Raw genomic sequence first — 18374 nt, 5'->3', positions numbered from 1 at the left:
CAGCTGGTGAGAAGGGAGCAGGCGCTGGAGAGCGTGGGGTCAGGTCGGAGGTTAGAGTGTTGTCCACAGCGAGAAGATGACCGTCTCACCTCAGAATATGGCAAAGGGAACAGCAAGAAAGAGGTGGGAAGGAAGGATCTTGGTTCTTCTAGGACTTGGTTGCTGGTTGTATGTAGAGGATTGAGGAGTCAGGACAACTCAGAGGTTAAGTGGCCTGGAGAGGAGCTGGTACATTTTCAGAAAAGGTCAATCCAGGCCCCGGCTGCTACACGAGGACACAGCCCCACCACCACCACCACCACCACCACCACCCCCACTCCCACCCCCCACCCCCAGGGCTGCAGCCTGCTTTCTCTTTGCCTTTTGCAGACCGCGGTGGGAGCCCGCCCTGGCAACTCCAGTGACCAGCTCATGTCCTGGCGGGGACTGTCCTGGAGGTGAGGATGTTCTCCACTTCATTTCTCTGGGTGACACTCCCGCAGAGGCCATGAGTGGTGTTTCCCTGTCAGCCCTGTGGAGACGGAGACGAGGCCAGGCTCCATGGCCCAGCGCCGAGATGCAAAGGCCCTGGTGCTCACGTTGGTCCTCAGGGTGACGGGAATCCCGTATAGGGGGCAGACTCTCTGGTTCTGGCTCAGAAATATGATGACAGGTGGAGCAGCAGGTCGGGCGGTTTGAACAGATGTGTTTCTCTCCCCAGCGCTGGAGGGGATGGGGTCTTGGAGACCCACACCACGCTGCCCAGTAAGTAGCAACACGCAGAAGCACCATCACGGTGGCCGCAACAACCCCTTGCTGGGGCCAGGGCCTCCCCTGAGCAGCAGCAGGGGAGTCATCTGCAAGGAGGGAAGTCCACCAGCCCCGAAAAGACCCCAAACCGCCCTGCCCCCACCTGTGCCCCAACGCTGCACATCCACCTCCCACTCACCTGTGCTGTCTGCTTTCTCCCTCTTAAAAGACATTCTCAAGAAGTTCAATCCTCAAATCCTCGGATTCTCCACCGGCACCCAGGAGGAGACGGCAGGACTGAATGTGGCTGTGGAAGGCGCCAGCGCTCGGTGAGTGGACATGGGTACAGGAGGGAGAGAGGAGGCCGGGACCTGGCAGCCTGGCCCCAGGTGAGCAGTAATCACTGTGTGCCTGGCCCTGAGCTGGCCCTCACGTGGGTGGTCTCCTGTGATCTCACACCCTTCAAGATAGGCACTAACATGAGGACACTGAGGCTTAGAAAGTTTCCCAAATAGTCCAAGCTTATCAGCGAAAGTTATCAGAGGATCCAGGATCAGACCAGGCTGGCTCGGGGCCTTTAGCTCCCTGCCGGGCAGAGGTTCAGCAAACTTCTCAGGGACTCTGCGTGTGACCCCACGGACAGCCCGCCTCCCTCCCTCCCCCTCACCTCAGGTCCTCCAGTGTGGAATCTGAAAGGGCTGTTATTTTGACATTAGGGAGTGAGGTGTGCGGCCGGGAACAGCATGGTAGTTGTTTGTTTTCACTCAGGTTTCTGTTGTTGACAATAATTCAGATAATTAAAGCTGAAATGCCTGGCAGAGTTCATTGATTTTCTGCACCGAGCGTGCTGGGTGTTTGCTTTTAGCAGGATTGCTGCGCTCAGATCACCAAGGAAACGACGCTGCCCTGACTCACGGTGTTTACAGGAGCCTTCCTTTCAGTCTAGTGAGGAGGGCCCCACGCTCGGTGCGGCCCTGAGACACAGGAAGCCATGTCAGTTCCTCAACGTCATAAGCAAGAGGAACTAATTTTTCTGGAAAAAAACAACAACAAAACAAAACTGGGCTTCGTGGGGTCCTGATGTCAACATCTAACTGCTGTTATAACTATTATTATTATTACCATCCTCATCATCATTGTCGTTTCATTATAATTTACAGCCCAGGCTTCATTACCCTGGAGGTGATTCTTCAGTCTGTTGACATTTTAGCCCCTTTCTCGCTTCACTTCTCTCACTGCCTTTTCTATTTCACTGCTGCTCCAAGGCGGTTACCAAAAGATACAGAAAAGTCAAAAGGTGAACTCCCTCCCTACGAAGGGCTTACTGTGCAGTGAAACACACAAGTAACTTTTGGGGGGAAATGTTGCGTACGGCAACATTGCAGACTGAAATGATTTTGTACTTTGGCGTACAACCAAGGGAATAGAAAAGTGTAGCGTGAGGACTAGGCAGTCTCAACACAGATGCAGAAGGGACCCCAGAAATCATGCATCCAACCCCTTTGTGTAAAAGGTGAGGAAAATACAGCCCTGGCAGGCCTGGTAGCTTGAGTGAGCTCACGCAATAAGTTCGTAGCAAAGCTAAAAGGAGAACCTGGGTCCCGTAACTCCAAGAGATGGAAAAAGAAATGGAGGAGGTGTGGATGAATGAGCTCAGCGGAGAGAAGGCTCACAGGGAAGGTGGAACTTGCTCTGAGCCTGAAGAACATGGCTGGGGAGAGAGGAGGAAGTGGGCGTTCCTGACTTCCCCCAGTGCTCATGTGAGCTTATCGCCCATGAATTCCCCTCGTCACATCTTGAACCTATTAAAAGGTTATGAGTATTTCTGTGGTCACCTTTAACCAGGTCAGGCTTTCTTTATAGCTTTCTGATGTGCCCACCAATAGCAGGACTGTATGGGTGTGGCCCTGGGTGTATAAATGAGACACAAGGGCAGGGAAGGTGTCATGTTTGCTTGGCCGTGTGCCCAGCTCATTGTGGGCATGCAGAGATTTTAAATGGCCATCCTGTACCAGCAACTGTTTCTAGGACTTCCTCCAAGGAGGCCTCTTTTGGCTGTATCTCTTTGCTGACATAATTTCTCATATACATACTTTAAAAAAAAAAAGGTTTAACTGACATACACTGTCATTAATACACTGTCATTAAAAGTCTGCAATTTAATGCTTTGTACAAGCATATGCCTGTGAAACCATCACTGCAATCAAGATGATAAACACATCCATCACCCCCAAAAGTTTCCCTGTGCCCCTTTGTAATCTCTCCCTCTTGCCCCTTCCTGTCCCCTACCGCACTCCAGGCAACCACTGACCTGCTTTCTGTCACTATAGATGAGTCTTAGTTTTTCTAGAATTGTATGTAAATGAGATCATAGACTATGTATGCCTTCTTGTCTAACCTTTCAGCCAGCAAAATTATTTTGAGATGCATCCATGTTGTTGTTTGTATCGGTAGTCCATTCATCTTTATTGCTGAATAGCATTCCATTGACACACAGGTCTCTTATCCTGAGTATTCATTACCTTATTCGTGGCAGACATCCAGGAGGTGAAGGGAGCACAAACCCTGTCCGTTTATGTCTCCCCAGCCTGTCTTGCTGGGAGGGGAAACGTGAGGAGATGGAGAATGGTGTGGAAAGAGAAGAAAAACAAAAGGATTAAAGGGCAGAGAGTGGGGCTTAGAAGTGAAGGCTAACGGAGTCGGGAAGCCTGGAAGGGGAAAGCCGAGGGATAATTTAGGGCTGTGACTTTTTTAAAAATACACAAAAGGTTATTTTTAAAACAGCCGATTAAGAAGTGAACAGGCTCAGCTTGCAATGAAAGCACTGGATGAACTGTAAGGGCGCTTCCCTGCTGGGAGGCTGAGCAGATGCCACCTCACGTGGCCGGGAGGACGGGCCGACAGGAAGAGGTGGTGGGATCAGACGAGCCTCCAGCAGGGTCTGGGTCCATGTGGCTCTGAGGTCATGGCAGATCTTTGATTATTACTCGGCTGAGATTTCTTGAGAATCAAGCCTTTCAATACATTCTGAAGGAATAAACTTAACATAATGCGAGTCTTTTGGAAACACATCCTTGCCAGGCCAAACTCCTGCAGCTTGAGCCTTTGCTCCTGGGCCCACTCTAACCATCCCTCTCTTCTCCTGCCTAGGGATATGCCAGCCCAGGCCCGGGACCTGGTGGCTCGAATGAAAAACAGCCCTGTGAGTACAGGACCCGGGTCTCTAGCTGGGGTGGGTCAGTGGCTCTAACAGACCCCCTACGTCCCACTGCAGCTTCTGCTCTGGGCATGTCCGTATGAGGGGCCAAAGGAGCCACAAGAAGCAGGCCTTGCCACAAAGGCACCCTCTTGGCTGTCCCCCTGGCCCTGCCCCCTACCCCTAGGGTGTGCAGCAGAAGGGAGAGATGGAGCAGAGAGTTGGAGATCCGTGGCATTGGCCTCCAGCAGCTCCCCCCTTTAGGGAGCTGGCTCTGCAGAGCCCTATTATGTAAATGCTGGTTCTAAAAATAGGCTTCTCATTCCAGTCCTTCCTCGTTCCCAATCCCAGCCCCTCGCAACCTTCTCACTAGTAATTTCTTTTTTAATGCTCTGTGTTTATGCCTTGGAATCCAGCTCCTGGCGGGACTCCTATTATGGTGGCTGAGTGGAGAGCGGCTCCTTGGAGGGCCTCTCAGCCCCCACCCTACCTCTGAGTCCTCACATGGCCTCCTCTCCAGGCCCCACCTTGGTCTACCCCCTGCTCCCACACCTGGTCTACTCCCTACTCCCATACCTGGTCTACTTACTCCCTACTCCCACACCTGGTCTACCCCCTGCTCCCACACCTAGTCTACCCCCTGCTCCCACACCTGGTCTACTCCCTACTCCCATACCTGGTCTACTCCCTACTCCCATACCTGGTCTACCACCTGCTCCCACACCTGGTCTACCCCCTGCTCCCACACCTGAAGAGCCCTCCCAAGAGGCAGTTCTGGGTTTTTGCTTCCAGCTACATCTTTTGCCCTGGCTCCTCAGAAGGCCTTAATGCACTCCACTTCACAAGGGACTGCAGCTTTCTAAGGAGGATTTCAAAGGGACATAGTCTCGTGCAGTGTGTGAGCAGAAGATACATGTGTACACCTGTATGTTCTCTCTCTCTCTCTCTCTCTTTCTCTCTCTCTATCTCTATCTCTATCTCTCTCCCTCCCTCCCTCCCTCTCTCTCAGGAGCTCCCTGCTCCAGCATCACGGTGAGGGTGAGGCATCGTCTCTCCACTGTGAGACAGAGAGAGTGAGGGACACTTGGGGGCAGTCTGGCCAGGGAAGCACCTCCTGAATGTGCCCCCCACAAAGCCCTAAACCTAGGAACTCTGTCCCCTCAGGAAATCAATCTGGAGAAAGACTGGAAGCTGATCACTCTCTTCATTGGGAGCAACGACTTGTGTCATTACTGCGAGAATCCGGTAGGCCCCTGACCCGCCCCTCAGGGACCAGGGGAGGGAGATGCTGACCAGTGGCGTTATTGTGCCCAGGGCCCTGAGCGCCCTCATGGGAGTCACCTTGCCTGCTCTCCAGGCACCTGAGTCCGCCCAGGCAGCTCTGGCTCATACCTGCCCCATAAGGCCTGGCATTTCCCACTGCGGGAGGCCCCTCGGAGACCAGCTTCATTGGTCTGATTCCAGAAGAGTCTAGAAGCACCCATGCTGGGCACTGCTGATGGGGTGGCCTCTGTAATGCACAAACACTGATTTCTGGTAGCCAGTGGGCAACTTGTGAGACCCACCCCCCACCTGCTTGCAGTCTCTGCCCTGTTTGTTGGTGTTTTTCGTGGGGGTGGAGGGGGTGCAGGGGAGCTGAAACCATGTCATACCTGGGCTGGCTGAAACTGAACCTGTCCCGATAGGAAGGCTTGCTGCACTTCAGGGACATCATGAGTTAACCAACCTCCGCCTGCCGGCCTGGGAACCACCCCTGTGCCTAACGTTGTTTCTGTGCGGAAACGGGTCCAGACTTACAAACCTTGGGAAGTTGTAACTTTTGGAATACATCTTGTTCTAAGTTGAGGACATCCTGTATTTTATTTGGCCAGAAAAAGACAGCTGCCATTACTCAGAGGTCCTGGTAGAATGTTTGACAGGCACAGGCGGGGGGAGAAGGCATTCATCATTCCTTGTGGCTCAGAGACACCACCGGAGGCTGCATGAGAATTCCTCCCCGCACAGGGGCCCCCCTCTTCCAAGCCCTCCCTACTCCCGCCCGCCCCCCTCCCCACCCTGTTCTCGGCCTGACTGCGCAGACCCTGGAGGCAGTGACACCGCCCCGGGGGGATTGAAATGTCACTGCATCTTGGACTCAACAGGGTCCAGAAAGCCAGAAGTGACCTCAGAGCCACCTGTGGGGACTTGGGACAGGAAAATGCCTCCACTAGCCCCAGAATGCCTGTCCCTTGTGTAAGCAGGTTTATACTGAGAGTATTTTTGTGAAAAGGACCTGACTGCCAGCCCACAGGACTAACTAGGAAGGGGCTTAACCAGCTTCAGTCGGAAGATGGGTCAGAGGAGCCCGCAAAGGTCTGTAGGAGTTAGGGGGAGCCCATGGGGCCAGCATGGCCATATGGTTGGAGAAGAATGAGGCCAGTGACGGAAAGGTCTGGAGGAGTGGCAGGCCCAGCACTGCCAGGGGCTGCCTGTGGGTTTGAGAAGCCACGGAGTGGGGTGCAGTGGGGATGATTCATGGTGTCTAATGGAGACCCTGTCCACCAACAATGAGAGCTGGGCTTCTAGCCGGTCCGGTGCCATCCAAGCCCCTGTGCAAATCCACTCTGCCACCATCCCGGGCGCCCAGGGCCCTCTCGGCTGGGAACAGACCACTCTCCTCCTCTGAGGAGCGCCCAGGGCTGAGGAGAGCCCTTCTTTCTTTACAGGAGGCCCACTCAGCCAGGGAATATGTTCGGCACATCCAACAGGCCCTGGACATCCTCTATGAGGTAGGACAGAGCAGCAGCACATCCTGGGTCCCCTTTCCTGCTGGTAACCTCCTGCCTGCTCGCTCCCTGAGGCCGCTCCCAGGGTGCATGTAGGCAAGTTTGTTCTGTTCGGGGAGATGCATGCTGAGCAGAGCCCCACTGCGAGCAGGCACCGGGATGCTGGGTGGCATGGGAGAGGCAGCCGCCGGCTCCTCTGCGGGGACATTCTGACCGGATCAGACTGCGTTGCTGGTGGCAAAGAGCTTGCCTCTGAAGCCCGTTGGCCTTGTTGCAGCCAGGGGGTGTGGCTTACCAGCAACGTGACTTCTCTGGATCTCAGTTTCTCAATGTAGAAAGTGGGGCCGATAGAGGAGGTTCACTGAGATTAATACGAGTCATATTTCCCCTCTGAGGCTGTTTCTTTATTGGTACAAGTGAGGAGGGAGAAGTTGGCTTATAGATGATCCCTTAGGCCAGCGGTTCTCAACCTGTGGGTTGCGACCCCTTTGGGGGTCGAACAACCCTTTCACAGGGGTCCTAAGACCATCAGAAAACACATATATAATTACATATTGTTTTTGTGATTAATCACTATGCTTTAATTATGTTCAATTTGTAACAATGAAAATACATCCTGCATATCAGTTTTTACATTACAATTCATAACAGTAGCAAAATTACAGTTATGAAGTAGCAACGAAAATAATTTTATGGTTGGAGGTCACCACAACATGAGGAACTGTATTAAAGGGTCGCAGCATTAGGAAGGTTGAGAACCACTGCCTTAGGCTCATTCCAGTAATCATCAGTGCCCTGCCCCTCCCACATCCCCCTACTCCCCCCCACCAACTGCCTGGGGACTAATGAAACCCACCCCTCTGCTCCCACAGCTTCCAAGAGCTTTTGTCAACGTGGTGGAAGTCATGGAGCTGAGCAGCCTACACCAGGGCCAAGGCGGGAAATGTGACATGCCACTGGCAGCTCAGTAAGTACACAGTCCCGGTCCCAGGGTGAGGGCACCCTGGGGAGCAGTGCTCACAAACGCCAACAGTGAGACCATTGCACAGAGAAGACAGTCCTGTCTAGCGGGCAACTAGCCAGGGACTTGCAAAATCACTTGGAAAGGCCTCTACATTATTGAATGCCGACTGTATACATGTCACTTCCTTTCTCAGGACTTCAGTTTGCTTTTCTGTAAAGTGAGACAGACAGACCAAATGGTCCTTAAAGCCTCCTGAATTGCCAACAATTCCAAACTCCAAAACTCCAGCGAGTTGCTCTGTGTTTGAGAGGCAGCAGAGGGCCATGAGCTATACCTGGCCTCAGATCCTGGCTCTGCCATTTAGGACCTGTGGGAGCTTGCCCAAACCACCTCAGCCTCTCTGTGCTTTCTACTTCTCACCTGTAAAATTTCCTTCCAAAGTAGATGGGAAGTCTAGAGGCAGTGCATGACAAGTACTGCCCCAGTGGAACAGGCGCTCAGGAAACAGTAGGCTTTATAATGTCCTTCAGATGACTGTCCTTGAGGCCACTGCAAGATGAGAACTTCTGTTGGGGGCTAGAATTTATTTACAGCTCAGCTGTTACCCTGGCAGGGAGTTGGCATCTTCTGAGGCCAGAGGGTTTCCCAGAGTTTTGCTATGGGGAGGAGATTCTGTAGGAGGTTGAAGGGTCCTATCTGGGGTCAAATGGATTTGGTGGGAAGATGACAAACTAGTTCCATTATTGATAGGAACCTAGCCCCTCGGGTGGAGTGGCCAATAGCTGGGGGTATGGCGGGCTCCTCCAGCAAGGCGGTCTTACATTCCACCTTGACCCGCCCTAGCTTCTCAAGAGACTCCCCACTCTGGAGCTCTGAGGGAGAGTCCCAAGCAGCTGGAGATAGAGAAGGGAGGCCTCAGGAACATATAGGAGAGGGACTGGGCCATCATGGCCGTCTTCACCCAACTCCATCCCGCTCCCTACCTGGTCATTCTCTGGACAAACCACAGAAGCCACAGCTTGGGAAGGAGCAGCCATGGGGAATGGGCGGCCTGTCCGCACGGAGACCCAGGCATCAGGTGCCAACTCTTCCACCTTCTCTCTCAACAAATACCTGCTGGACCTTGAGGTTCCGTTCTGTGGCCTGGGTCCATGAGTCAGCAAGGCTGTGTTGTGGAGGCACCTGTATGTCATCACCTTCTCCTGTGAGGCAGCACAGGGTCCAGGCCCCTGTGGGCAGCAGCTTCCTCTGGGTGGGGGTCAGCCTCCCAGGGGCCCCGAGCCAGGCTGCCCCCAGGGAGCTTCTCCATAGGACTCCTTGCCTTATAGGAGCAACTGCACTTGCTTCAGACGCTTCCAGGAGAACTCCCCAGAGATGCAAGAACTGAAGAAGGTGAACTGGAACTTTCAGGTAGATCTGCACCCCTTCTCTTCCTGCCCCAGGTGAGAGGCACCTTCACTCCAGAGCAAGGATCCAAAGTCATGTGTTCAGCAGGGCTTTCCTGAAAGCAAGTGCTCCTACAGGCAGGTCACAGCCCCTGAAATATTTACCCAGCGGGGAGAAGCTGGGGGGAGAGGGGGAGTGAGAAATCTCAGAAGGGGAGCTGAGAGAACTGCCACCTCCCAGCCCTGGGTCAGCCCTGAGGGTGGAGCAGCACTGGGCTCCCAGAGTAGACGTCATGTGGTGGCTGCCATCCCCCACCCTGAGGAGGAGGAGAGCTTTTACTGCCTGTTGGTCTTTCTCCCTTCTTAAGAACATAAGGCTTAGCCCCACCCAACTTACTGTCCCCTCCACTGACATAGCCACTCCGAGCTTTTCTGCAACTTACCCATCTCATGCACAGGGCATGTCATCTTACCTCTTCTAAGCTGCTTCCCATGAGCAACTTCACCCTCAGCTATCGCCCCTCATCAACTGCAGCCTGCACTTCACTGACCCTGCCTGCTGCTCATGGTTTTTTTACATCTTGTCTCATTTTCCCAGTTGGATTATAAGCTCCTTAAGAATGAGCATATCTAGTCTCTTTTAGAGTCCATAGTTTTTAAATCCAAAAACTATGGACACTCATCCCCTAAGTTCACAAGCACTTGCTGGAGCAGGCATTGGACTGGAGCCCATGTTATAGTTCACCTCTTCATGCAGTGTGAGCAGGGGGGGCCTTTGGCCCAGCCGTCTGCCCAGCCTTGCCGACACTTCAGGGTTGAATTGGGTGGTACTCCTGCCTGCACCCTAGAGCAACCCCTTTAAGTCCCCTTTGCCTAAGGTGGGTTGGTCTCCATCATGACCAGCCCAAGGCTAGACCCTGTCTGTCCAGGTCAGGAGGGTTGAGCAGCCTCTCTCGTCCTCAGAGTGGTGTCTCCAGGTTCTCCTACTGGCACCAGTACCTGCAGCGTGAGGACTTCACGGTGGTCGTGCAGCCTTTCTTCCAAAACACCCTTGTCCCCCTGAACGAGGTAAGCTGCAGGCATTTCTAGGAGGCACATGTGTGGGGCCCGATCTTAGACCAGTGGTTCTCAACCTGTGGGTCGCGACCCCTTTGGCGGTCCAACGGCCCTTTCACAAGAGTCGCCTAAGACCATCCTGCATATCAGACATTTCCATGACGATTCATCACAGTAGCAACATGACAGTGATGAAGCAGCAACGAAAACAATGTTGTGGCTGGGTCACCACATGAGGAACGGTATTTAAAGGGCCAGAAGGTTGAGAACCGCTGCCTTAGACGGTGTATTTTCTTCTCTACGTGGGTTTTTCTGCTTCCCCTTCACCTTTTTTTGAGTATGATTAGAACCTAGATTCATTTGGAAAGAAAAGGAGAAACTCAACATTGACCAAGCTCCTGAGGCCTGGCCCTGCTATTTGCTGGATTGGGATAGAATGGAAATCTTCCTAAAGATATTATTCTTTGTCAACCGTTAGGGCAGGGATGCTCAAGGGAAAGGATGGACTGTGGGTGGCTATCATGCATGTCTGTTTAAAAAAATAAAAATTTAAAAATTGGGGAATTTCTTCATCAATATCTGAGCCAGTTTTCAGCAGAGTTGAAGGAATGAAAGGAGATATGCCCCAGCCGCCTGCGAGGTGGGTGGGGGCGGGTAGCGGTGCCCTTGTCCCAGGAAGATAACGCCCTTGCCTTTGGTCACAGAGAGGAGGAGCTGACCTCACCTTCTTCTCCGAAGACTGTTTCCACTTCTCAGAACGCGGGCATGCCGAGATGGCCATTGCGCTCTGGAACAACATGGTGAGTGCCTGGGGCCTGGTGGGCTCCGTCAAAGAGGGCCACCCCAGGATGTCGACAACAAAAGCCTACTGGCTGCCATAGCACCTTTCTCCCCGAAGCTCATAGGGTAGCACACGTATTTGTCCTGACAGATCTGATTCTTTCAGTAATGCCCTAGTACTCTGCGGGGATAACTTTGTAATCAGGTAGACTAGATAAAAACAACGGTTTCAACCCCTTACCGTGTGACCTTGGGCAAATGATCTCTCTCTCTCTCGCCATCTGTATCATCACCTGTAAAAACAATGTAAATGACACAGATCTCAGAAATTGGAGGTGATGTGAAAACAGCACTCAGCCCAATAATTAACATTCAACCAATGTCAGCCCCATCACTCCAGTCTCAACACATTCCCAACCCTTATTTCTTTAAACAGCAAAGAGAAAAGAGCCACCCAGTCTGTTTTCCCAGGTTGCCACCTATTCCCATCCTTTCTTAAGGTGGTGAAGGGGACCTTATACAATGAGCATCCAGCCCAGGGGCCACAGGAACCCCTGGCCTTGCCCCTGCCCTGTATGGCTGGCTACTCACTACTGGACAAGCAGCTACATTTGCATAGAGCAATGAAATGCCTTTCCAATCCTCTGGCTTCTCTTGCTCTAATCTCAGTGGGTAACCCAATCTCCACCCCCACGTGCATGTTCCCTCATTTCTCCCATGGTGACTAAACAGACTGCACTCCTGCTCCTTTTACCGCCGTTTAGGCCCGCTGTGTCCCTGCCAACCACCACTGTGCAAATATTCCCACACCTGTCAACTCACCCAATAGGTCCAGTATCTCACTTGGCTGACTCACAATATTGACTTTTCCCTTAGCTACACCATCTCCTCTCCTCAGAACAGCACGTAAGCCGGTTTTATCCTTGGCCTACTTCATTGCAGACTCAGCCTTCCTCTACTTTTGTTTTCTATCTGTTGACATCACATTCTGCCCACTCCTAAATCTTTCATCATTCTCTCAGCCCAGGACTCTGGATTTCAGCCAAAACATCTTGTGGTTCCTTCCCACTCAGCCTCCACACGGTAACTGTTTTAATCCAAGTGTGTGCAGTCTAAAACAAAAATCTATGAAAGAAATGAATCGAAGTCCAGTTGTCCTTCAGTGGCTGAGTCATGTGACTTCATTCCTTTTAACATCCCCCCGCCCCCAAGAATGGGTTTCTATGCAGGATCCTATTTATCCCCCTGAGATTCTAAGAAGGGCACAGAATGCTAAGCCCTTAGCCTTTCCTTCCCAGCATTTCCTGGTGGCGTTCTGAGCCTGCCTAATGCCAGGAGTCTCCTGGGGCTTGATGACTCAAAAATGACAGGGCCCATTGGTCTCTCTGCATGAATTAAGGATGTAGTTCTGGCCTCTCCCAAAGCAGTTCTCCCCATTCACCCAGGTGAGAGGTTTTTATACATAAAGGCAACTGGGAGGGGTTTAGATCTGAAAACAAAAGGTACGCACTGCCATGGAGCCATATAGGTAACAATACAAGACTGCCCTTGGCTCCCCTCCCATCATTGTCCCAGCCACACTTTGAATTTAAAAAACAACAAAGTAAAGCTGGACTAAAATCATCTAAGAATATCTTACCCTTTGCTATATAATTTTGGGAAATAATTATATAGTCCAGTGTTTTCATCCAAAGCCATCTCAGATATAAAGCTATTGCATCACACCAACTTTTCAGAGTATTTTCTTACTGGAATTTCACCCCTAGAGTGACATAAAATAAATAACAGGCTCGTAGAGGTCATCTGGCCAGAATGCTCTATCACTAAAACACAGAGACGTGAAGCAATTTGCCCAGGATCACACAGCCAGTTAGTGGCAGAGCAGGGGTTGAAACCCAGGTCTAGTTGCCTAGTGTTCTGGACACAGCACCACTTGGCCTTCCCACTCCCAGCCCAGATAAGCTCATATGTACCCGGTGAATTCATGTCTCATAATTAGAGTCCTATGACATAGTGTCTGCAGGCTTTGGCCGGTGATTCCAGGGTACCCTACTGTGCAGCAAAAACACTTTAGACTCTTCATCTCCTGCCCCTCCTCACTTAACAGTTAGGCTGCTTCCAGAGACGTTTGCAAAAATATTAGCAATAGCAGGAAGTGTTTTTCTCCTCCTTTTTATTCTTTTGTCTTCTTATAAAGTTTCTCCTTATTTTTTTCTGATTCCTAGCCAGCAATGTTGAAATCCCCCCTCCCCACCTCCCCCCACCCCCACCCCTGCACCAGCTACTGTGTGCATCTCCCCAGGCGCTGGGGGACAGCCTAGTCTCATGATGGCAGCCCTGTCTCCAGGCTTACAGCCCTTAAAACAGCAATTCTCAGCGCTGGCTGCAGAGTAGAATCATCTGGAGACTTTAAACACAATGTTTGCCTGCAACCACTTTGCACATATGGATTCCCTGTGACCCAACAGTTCCACCCCTGGGTGTATGCCCATCAGAAAGGAACGCGTGGTCCACCGCAGATGCACACAGACTTTTCCCAGCAGCGCTAGTCAAACCTCAACAAGCAAATCAATATATGGTCTTATTGGGGGTGAATTATACCGGAAGAGGGTGGCAGAGGGGCCCAGGGTTCTGGTGATAATTCTGTTCCTTAAGCTGGATGCTGTTTACGTGGGTATGTTCACTTCATCACAATTTATCAGCTGCTCGCTTATGGTTTGTACTTGTTTCTATATGTGTGTTAGCCTCATTGAAAAATTTGCTTAAAATAAAACAAAAGTTTCTGGGCCTCATCCCCAGAAATTTTGACTTAGTCTTGGATGGCACCTGGGTTTAGTATATTTTAAAAGCTCCCCAGGTGGCATTATTATACAGGGTTTGCAAACCACTGCCTGAGATGTATTCACCACAGAAGTCTGCAGAAATGAAATTCTGATCAAGCCACACACCCTGCTTTCAAATTCCCAAGGCCCACCCTCCCCAAAGGAGAGGCCAGGCCCCCTAGCACCAGCCACCAGGCCTTCTGAGACCTGACCCCAGTCAACCTATCTGGCAGCTGCTCCACCCTCAGATTTGCACTTGGCACTCTAATAGGGAGTGAAGTTTCCTGCGCCGCCTGTGCTGTCTCTGCCTCCGAGTGTGTGCTGTCACTCACCCCTTACCCCGGACTGCCCTTCCAACCTGCTTCTTACCCACCTCACCACTCAACTCCAGTGCCAGCTCCCACAGGAAGCCTCTCTGAGTCCCCAGAGCAGTCTAGAGGCCCACCCGACCCCACTGTACCCTGGCCCCGACCTGTCATTTGGCTCTTCATCGGTGCATATGGCTTCAGAAAGATGGGTTCTAGGAAAAACAGCCCCGTTTGTGTGGCCAGCCCCAGGCCTCCTGCCCCTGCACTTCTCCACTCCAATCTCTGCTCCACCCACCCACTCACTCAACCACCAGTTATTGGGCACCATATGTGGTGGGCACTGCTCCACGCGCTGGGGACGCAGCAATCAAAAAGAAAGAATGGCCCTGTTCTCATGGAGCCTACAGTCTAGCTGGGAACAGACAAATAACAAACAAACGAACGAACAAGGTAATTTCTGACCACATTCAGGGCTTAAAAAAAAATAAAGCAGGGAACTATGAGAGAGAGTAATGGTGGGTGAGAAGCAGGCCTCACTGTAGAAGTGGCCTGTGAACTGAGAGAGGCTGCCAGGCATGCAGAGGGCTGGGCCAAACTGCTCCAGGCAGAGGGGGTAGGACCTGTGCGGGCCTGGAGTCAGGGATGAGCTTGAAGCTTCTGAGAACATAAAGGCTAGTGTAACTGGAGGGAGGGAGCAGGGTCAGAGAGGTGAGCAGGGCCTGGTCCTTGGATGGCTCTCCAGCCGTATGAACCCATTTACCCTCTGGCTGTTGAGTAGCGATGGACTAGCAGGAAGCAAGCGTGGAATTGGAAAGACCATTAAGGGGCTGCTGGAGTCCAGGTGGGAGATGAAGCTGGCTGGAATCAGGGTGGTAGCATGGAGGAGGAGAGAGTGTTTTAGATGGATGAGGAAAAAGAAGAATAAAGGATGACTCCTTAGTTTGAGGTTAAGGAAATTGAGTGGATGGTTGAGGTGGTAGCAGGAAGAAGGATTGGCGGGGAAAACTCCAAGTTCTTTGTTGGACGTGGTAAGCTAGTGATGCCTTCCAGATACTCACCTGGTGTTATCAAGTAAGCTATTAAATATCTGAGTCTGATGCTCAGAGAGTCGGTCAGGGATGGAGATTTAGGGGGGAAAATGTGGGTGTCATTAGCATAGAGGTGGTATTCAAAACCACAGGTTTAACTGAGAGCCCTAGAGAAATAATAGGTGGGAAAGAGTATAGGACCAACTGTTAAGCCCTAGGACATTCATTCCAACCTTTGATACCAGCAATAGAGGAAGATGAGGAGGGGGAGGGGGAAGGAAACAAGTAGAGCATGATCTCCAGGGAGCCAGATAAGTGAGTGGCTTGAAAGGGAGGCATCAACTTTGACAAATGCTGCTGAAAAGTCAAACAAGACAAGGACACACACAAAAAGGTGACCATTGGACCTGGCAATGCAGGGGCCATTGGTGACTCTGACAGAGCTTCAGCCGATGAGGAGACTGGAGACCCATTGGAATGGGTGTCAGAGAAAAGGGGAGACCAGGAAGTACAGCCAGTGATTACAAACAACTCTCCCTAGAGTTATGAGAAGTAATGGCAGAGGTCGCTGGAGGGGATATGGGGTTGAGGGGAGGGCAGTTAAATGATGGGAGACAGAATAGTTTGTGCTCTGATAGCAGGGAACCAGTAAAAAGGGAGAAACTCAATCACCAAACCCAAATCATCACTACCTTCCTCTGCACCACTTAGTTCCTGGGTCCCTGGGACATCACTGGGAATCACCCAACCTGGCCTTCAGCATTCGTCTCTCACCAGGTGGTTCCGTTACAATAGCGCTAAGTAGAAATAACACTCTCTTATACTGTATATGTAAGTTGCCTTCTGCTCACACGTGCTTTCATTTCATCTTCTCATCTGATGCTCACAACAACCCAATGTGGATTTGTCAGGACAGGGTTTAATGACCTGCCCCTAACCTTGGGACAGTTCAGGAGCCAGCCTAGCCTCCTACAGGCCGTTATCAGCAGAGCCAGGACCCCAGCGGATAACCCTGCTGCGCTCTGTCCAGTCACCATGCGGGCGCCAGGGCAGCCCTTCCTCCTCTAACTGTGTTGCTAAGGAACAGGTATAAAGGCTTTAAGTCAACAACAAAAATCAAGACCATGAGCCAGATGTGGTCATTAGCTGGCACAGAGTACTTCCACTTACCTCATAGGCAATACCTGGAGTCAGGAGCTGCGGAGGTCAGGAACAGGCAGGGGCAGATGATCAGATCGTGGAGGCCAGAAGTTCAGGACAGTTCGAATAGGTGTTCATCCTTGGGACTGGCTACATGTCAGGGGGCAGGCCACTGGCTGAAGGTGCTGGGAGGAAGAGGTCCAGCAGCTCGCAGCTCATCCTCAGAGGGTCCCAGGGTCAAAAGTATTCAGGAGAACCTCTCTGAACCACAGTTGCTCCCAGAAATGTTGTGAGTAAACCTTTTTATCTATGAAGAAAACATACAAAGATGCTCAAGTGAGAAAACCCAATTTCTTAAGGTTGACAAGCCGAGTATAGTAATGGTGTCATGGTAACCAATGTGTTTTCCAAGTTTTCCTGAAGTTGACTAGCCTCACACACTTAAAGAAGTTGGTAAATACGATGATCACCATTTTATAAACTGAAAATGCAGAATGTCTGCGATCACAGCCACCCACAAGGGAAGCAGGAAATGGAGGTGCTGGGCCCTGACTTCCACTCAATGTGGCCTCTGGACCGGTCAGTCTCTCTTGGGCCTCAGTAAATCCAGGACACAGACTCGGGGGCCCACCCTGCTCTGGTGGGCCTGTCACTCTGTGAGGGAGAGTCAGGTCCAGCTCTGGCCCCGGGGCTGCTGGTATCTGCTGTGGGTCTTGCTTCCTAGCTGGTTTCAGTTTTGCAAAGAGAAGGAGTCTGGTGTGAGAGACCCCTCCCGACAGAGTGGTATCCCAGCTTCGGAGGAATCAGAATTTCCTTTCTCTCATCAGCTGGAACCAGTGGGCCGTAAGACGACTTCCAACAACTTCACCTACAGCCGAACCAAACTCAAGTGTCCCTCTCCTGTGAGTAAAGGTCCCACCTTCCCAGCGTGGGACAGGTGTCTGGGGTGGGGGTGGGGGCGATATAGCCACCGGGAGACACACAAATCCCCTGGGAGGCTTTGGCATCGTGCACTTCATTCACTGCCACCATTCTCACATCTCGCCTCTCCGCATTGTCCCAGACACCTTGCAGCTCCTCAGAGTGCGGGCAGCCATGGGTGAGGGGCAGAGAAAGCAAGAGGCACTCAGGGGAGGCAGGCAGGACTGGCAGAAGCTTGAGTCACCCTCCACCCTGAGGGGTCTGAGTCATGCTCTGTCTTAAACCAGGTGGAGGAGCTCTCCCAAGCCAGGCATGCCACTAGGGCTGGGGGGTTGGGCGGCAAAGAGGAATAAGACACCGTGTCTGTTCTGGGAGCCTGCAATCCACCTCCTCCCTTTCCACCACGGCCTTTTCCAGGCCCTTACTGCCTTTACCTGGACCACTGGCAAAGTCCCGAACTTGCTCCCCAGCTCTCCTCTCTCCCCTCTCCATCCATCCCATAATCACTGCCAGACACCAGCCTGCCAGTATTGTCAAGGCTACTTGAAACCCTTCCCTCCATGAAACCGTCCATGAAAGAAAGGCACCTTACACATTGTCTGTTCCGTCGCCTTAGACACTCTCTGCTCCTGAAAGTGGAGCAGTTCCCAGACGAGCCCCACGATTGCCCTGTCTGTGCTTTCACTCCTGCCACCTGCTCCTCTGGAGGCGCATCCGCCATCTCAGCCTGTGGAAAATCTCCACATCCTTCAGGCCCTGTCTGGGCTACTGTCCCTGCACCTGCCTTGGCCTCTCTTCTGTTTACACTGCTCCTAAGACACTGAAAGGCTCCTTCGTGATGTGATCGCTTCTCAACATGTCTTGTCTCCTACCTGGGCAATGAGAGAAGTCACATCTTAGCCCTCGGGCACTCTCACAGCTCCCCTAGCACATGGCTCCCGCAACAGGCACTCAGTTCATGTTTGCTGAAAGGGAGGAGGGACCCAGGGAGGCAGGCCCAAGCACCTCCTCTCCCGTCCCTTCTCATTCTGGTTCTCCAATCGACTGCAGAACCAGCTGTCCTTCCACACTGACCTTCTCTGCTCCCCCAGCACCCCTGGAGGGGAGGATGGGAATAGTGGTCCAGTAGTGGCTTAAAAGAAAGAGTTGGGGTCTCCCCCAAGACATTCATTGGTCACCTGTCGGTTCCCAATCTTTCACAATCGGGTGGACAGGAAAGGAGATGCTGGTGAGACACACAGGAGGTTGTAGCTGGGTGTTGCCCACTTTGGACACCCTCC

General features: G+C 52.0%; 1 protein-coding gene and 1 long non-coding RNA gene across 3 annotated transcripts in view; one reads left to right on the top strand and one right to left on the bottom strand.

Annotated features, from left to right (window-relative positions):
- The window catches only part of PLB1 (phospholipase B1), a 119616-nt gene that overhangs the window by 99821 nt on the left and 1421 nt on the right, over window positions 1-18374 (top strand). Inside the window, exons 47-57 of one of the 2 annotated variants that reach the window (XM_059660227.1) lie at window positions 370-437; window positions 701-744; window positions 959-1058; window positions 3880-3931; window positions 5090-5170; window positions 6631-6693; window positions 7563-7657; window positions 8983-9064; window positions 10003-10107; window positions 10800-10895; window positions 17001-17075. In XM_059660227.1, the coding sequence (XP_059516210.1) occupies window positions 370-437; window positions 701-744; window positions 959-1058; window positions 3880-3931; window positions 5090-5170; window positions 6631-6693; window positions 7563-7657; window positions 8983-9064; window positions 10003-10107; window positions 10800-10895; window positions 17001-17075 (861 nt within the window). Of the gene's footprint in view, window positions 1-369; window positions 438-700; window positions 745-958; window positions 1059-1594; window positions 1866-3879; window positions 3932-5089; window positions 5171-6630; window positions 6694-7562; window positions 7658-8982; window positions 9065-10002; window positions 10108-10799; window positions 10896-17000; window positions 17076-18374 lie in introns of those variants that run through there. The other variant, XM_059660228.1, reaches the window with a different exon arrangement.
- LOC132213517 (uncharacterized) lies at window positions 7530-17703 on the bottom strand. Its single transcript, XR_009448018.1, has 4 exons — window positions 17687-17703; window positions 16204-16480; window positions 11117-11168; window positions 7530-9218 (listed from the first exon to the last, which is right to left on the bottom strand). It is a non-coding gene; the product is annotated as an uncharacterized LOC132213517 (long non-coding RNA).

The sequence above is a fragment of the Myotis daubentonii genome, chromosome 12 (genome assembly GCF_963259705.1).
Source record: "Myotis daubentonii chromosome 12, mMyoDau2.1, whole genome shotgun sequence".
Taxonomy (NCBI): Eukaryota; Metazoa; Chordata; class Mammalia; order Chiroptera; family Vespertilionidae; genus Myotis; species Myotis daubentonii.
Note: the sequence above shows the minus strand (reverse complement) of the source record. Positions and strands in the feature narration are given on the sequence as shown.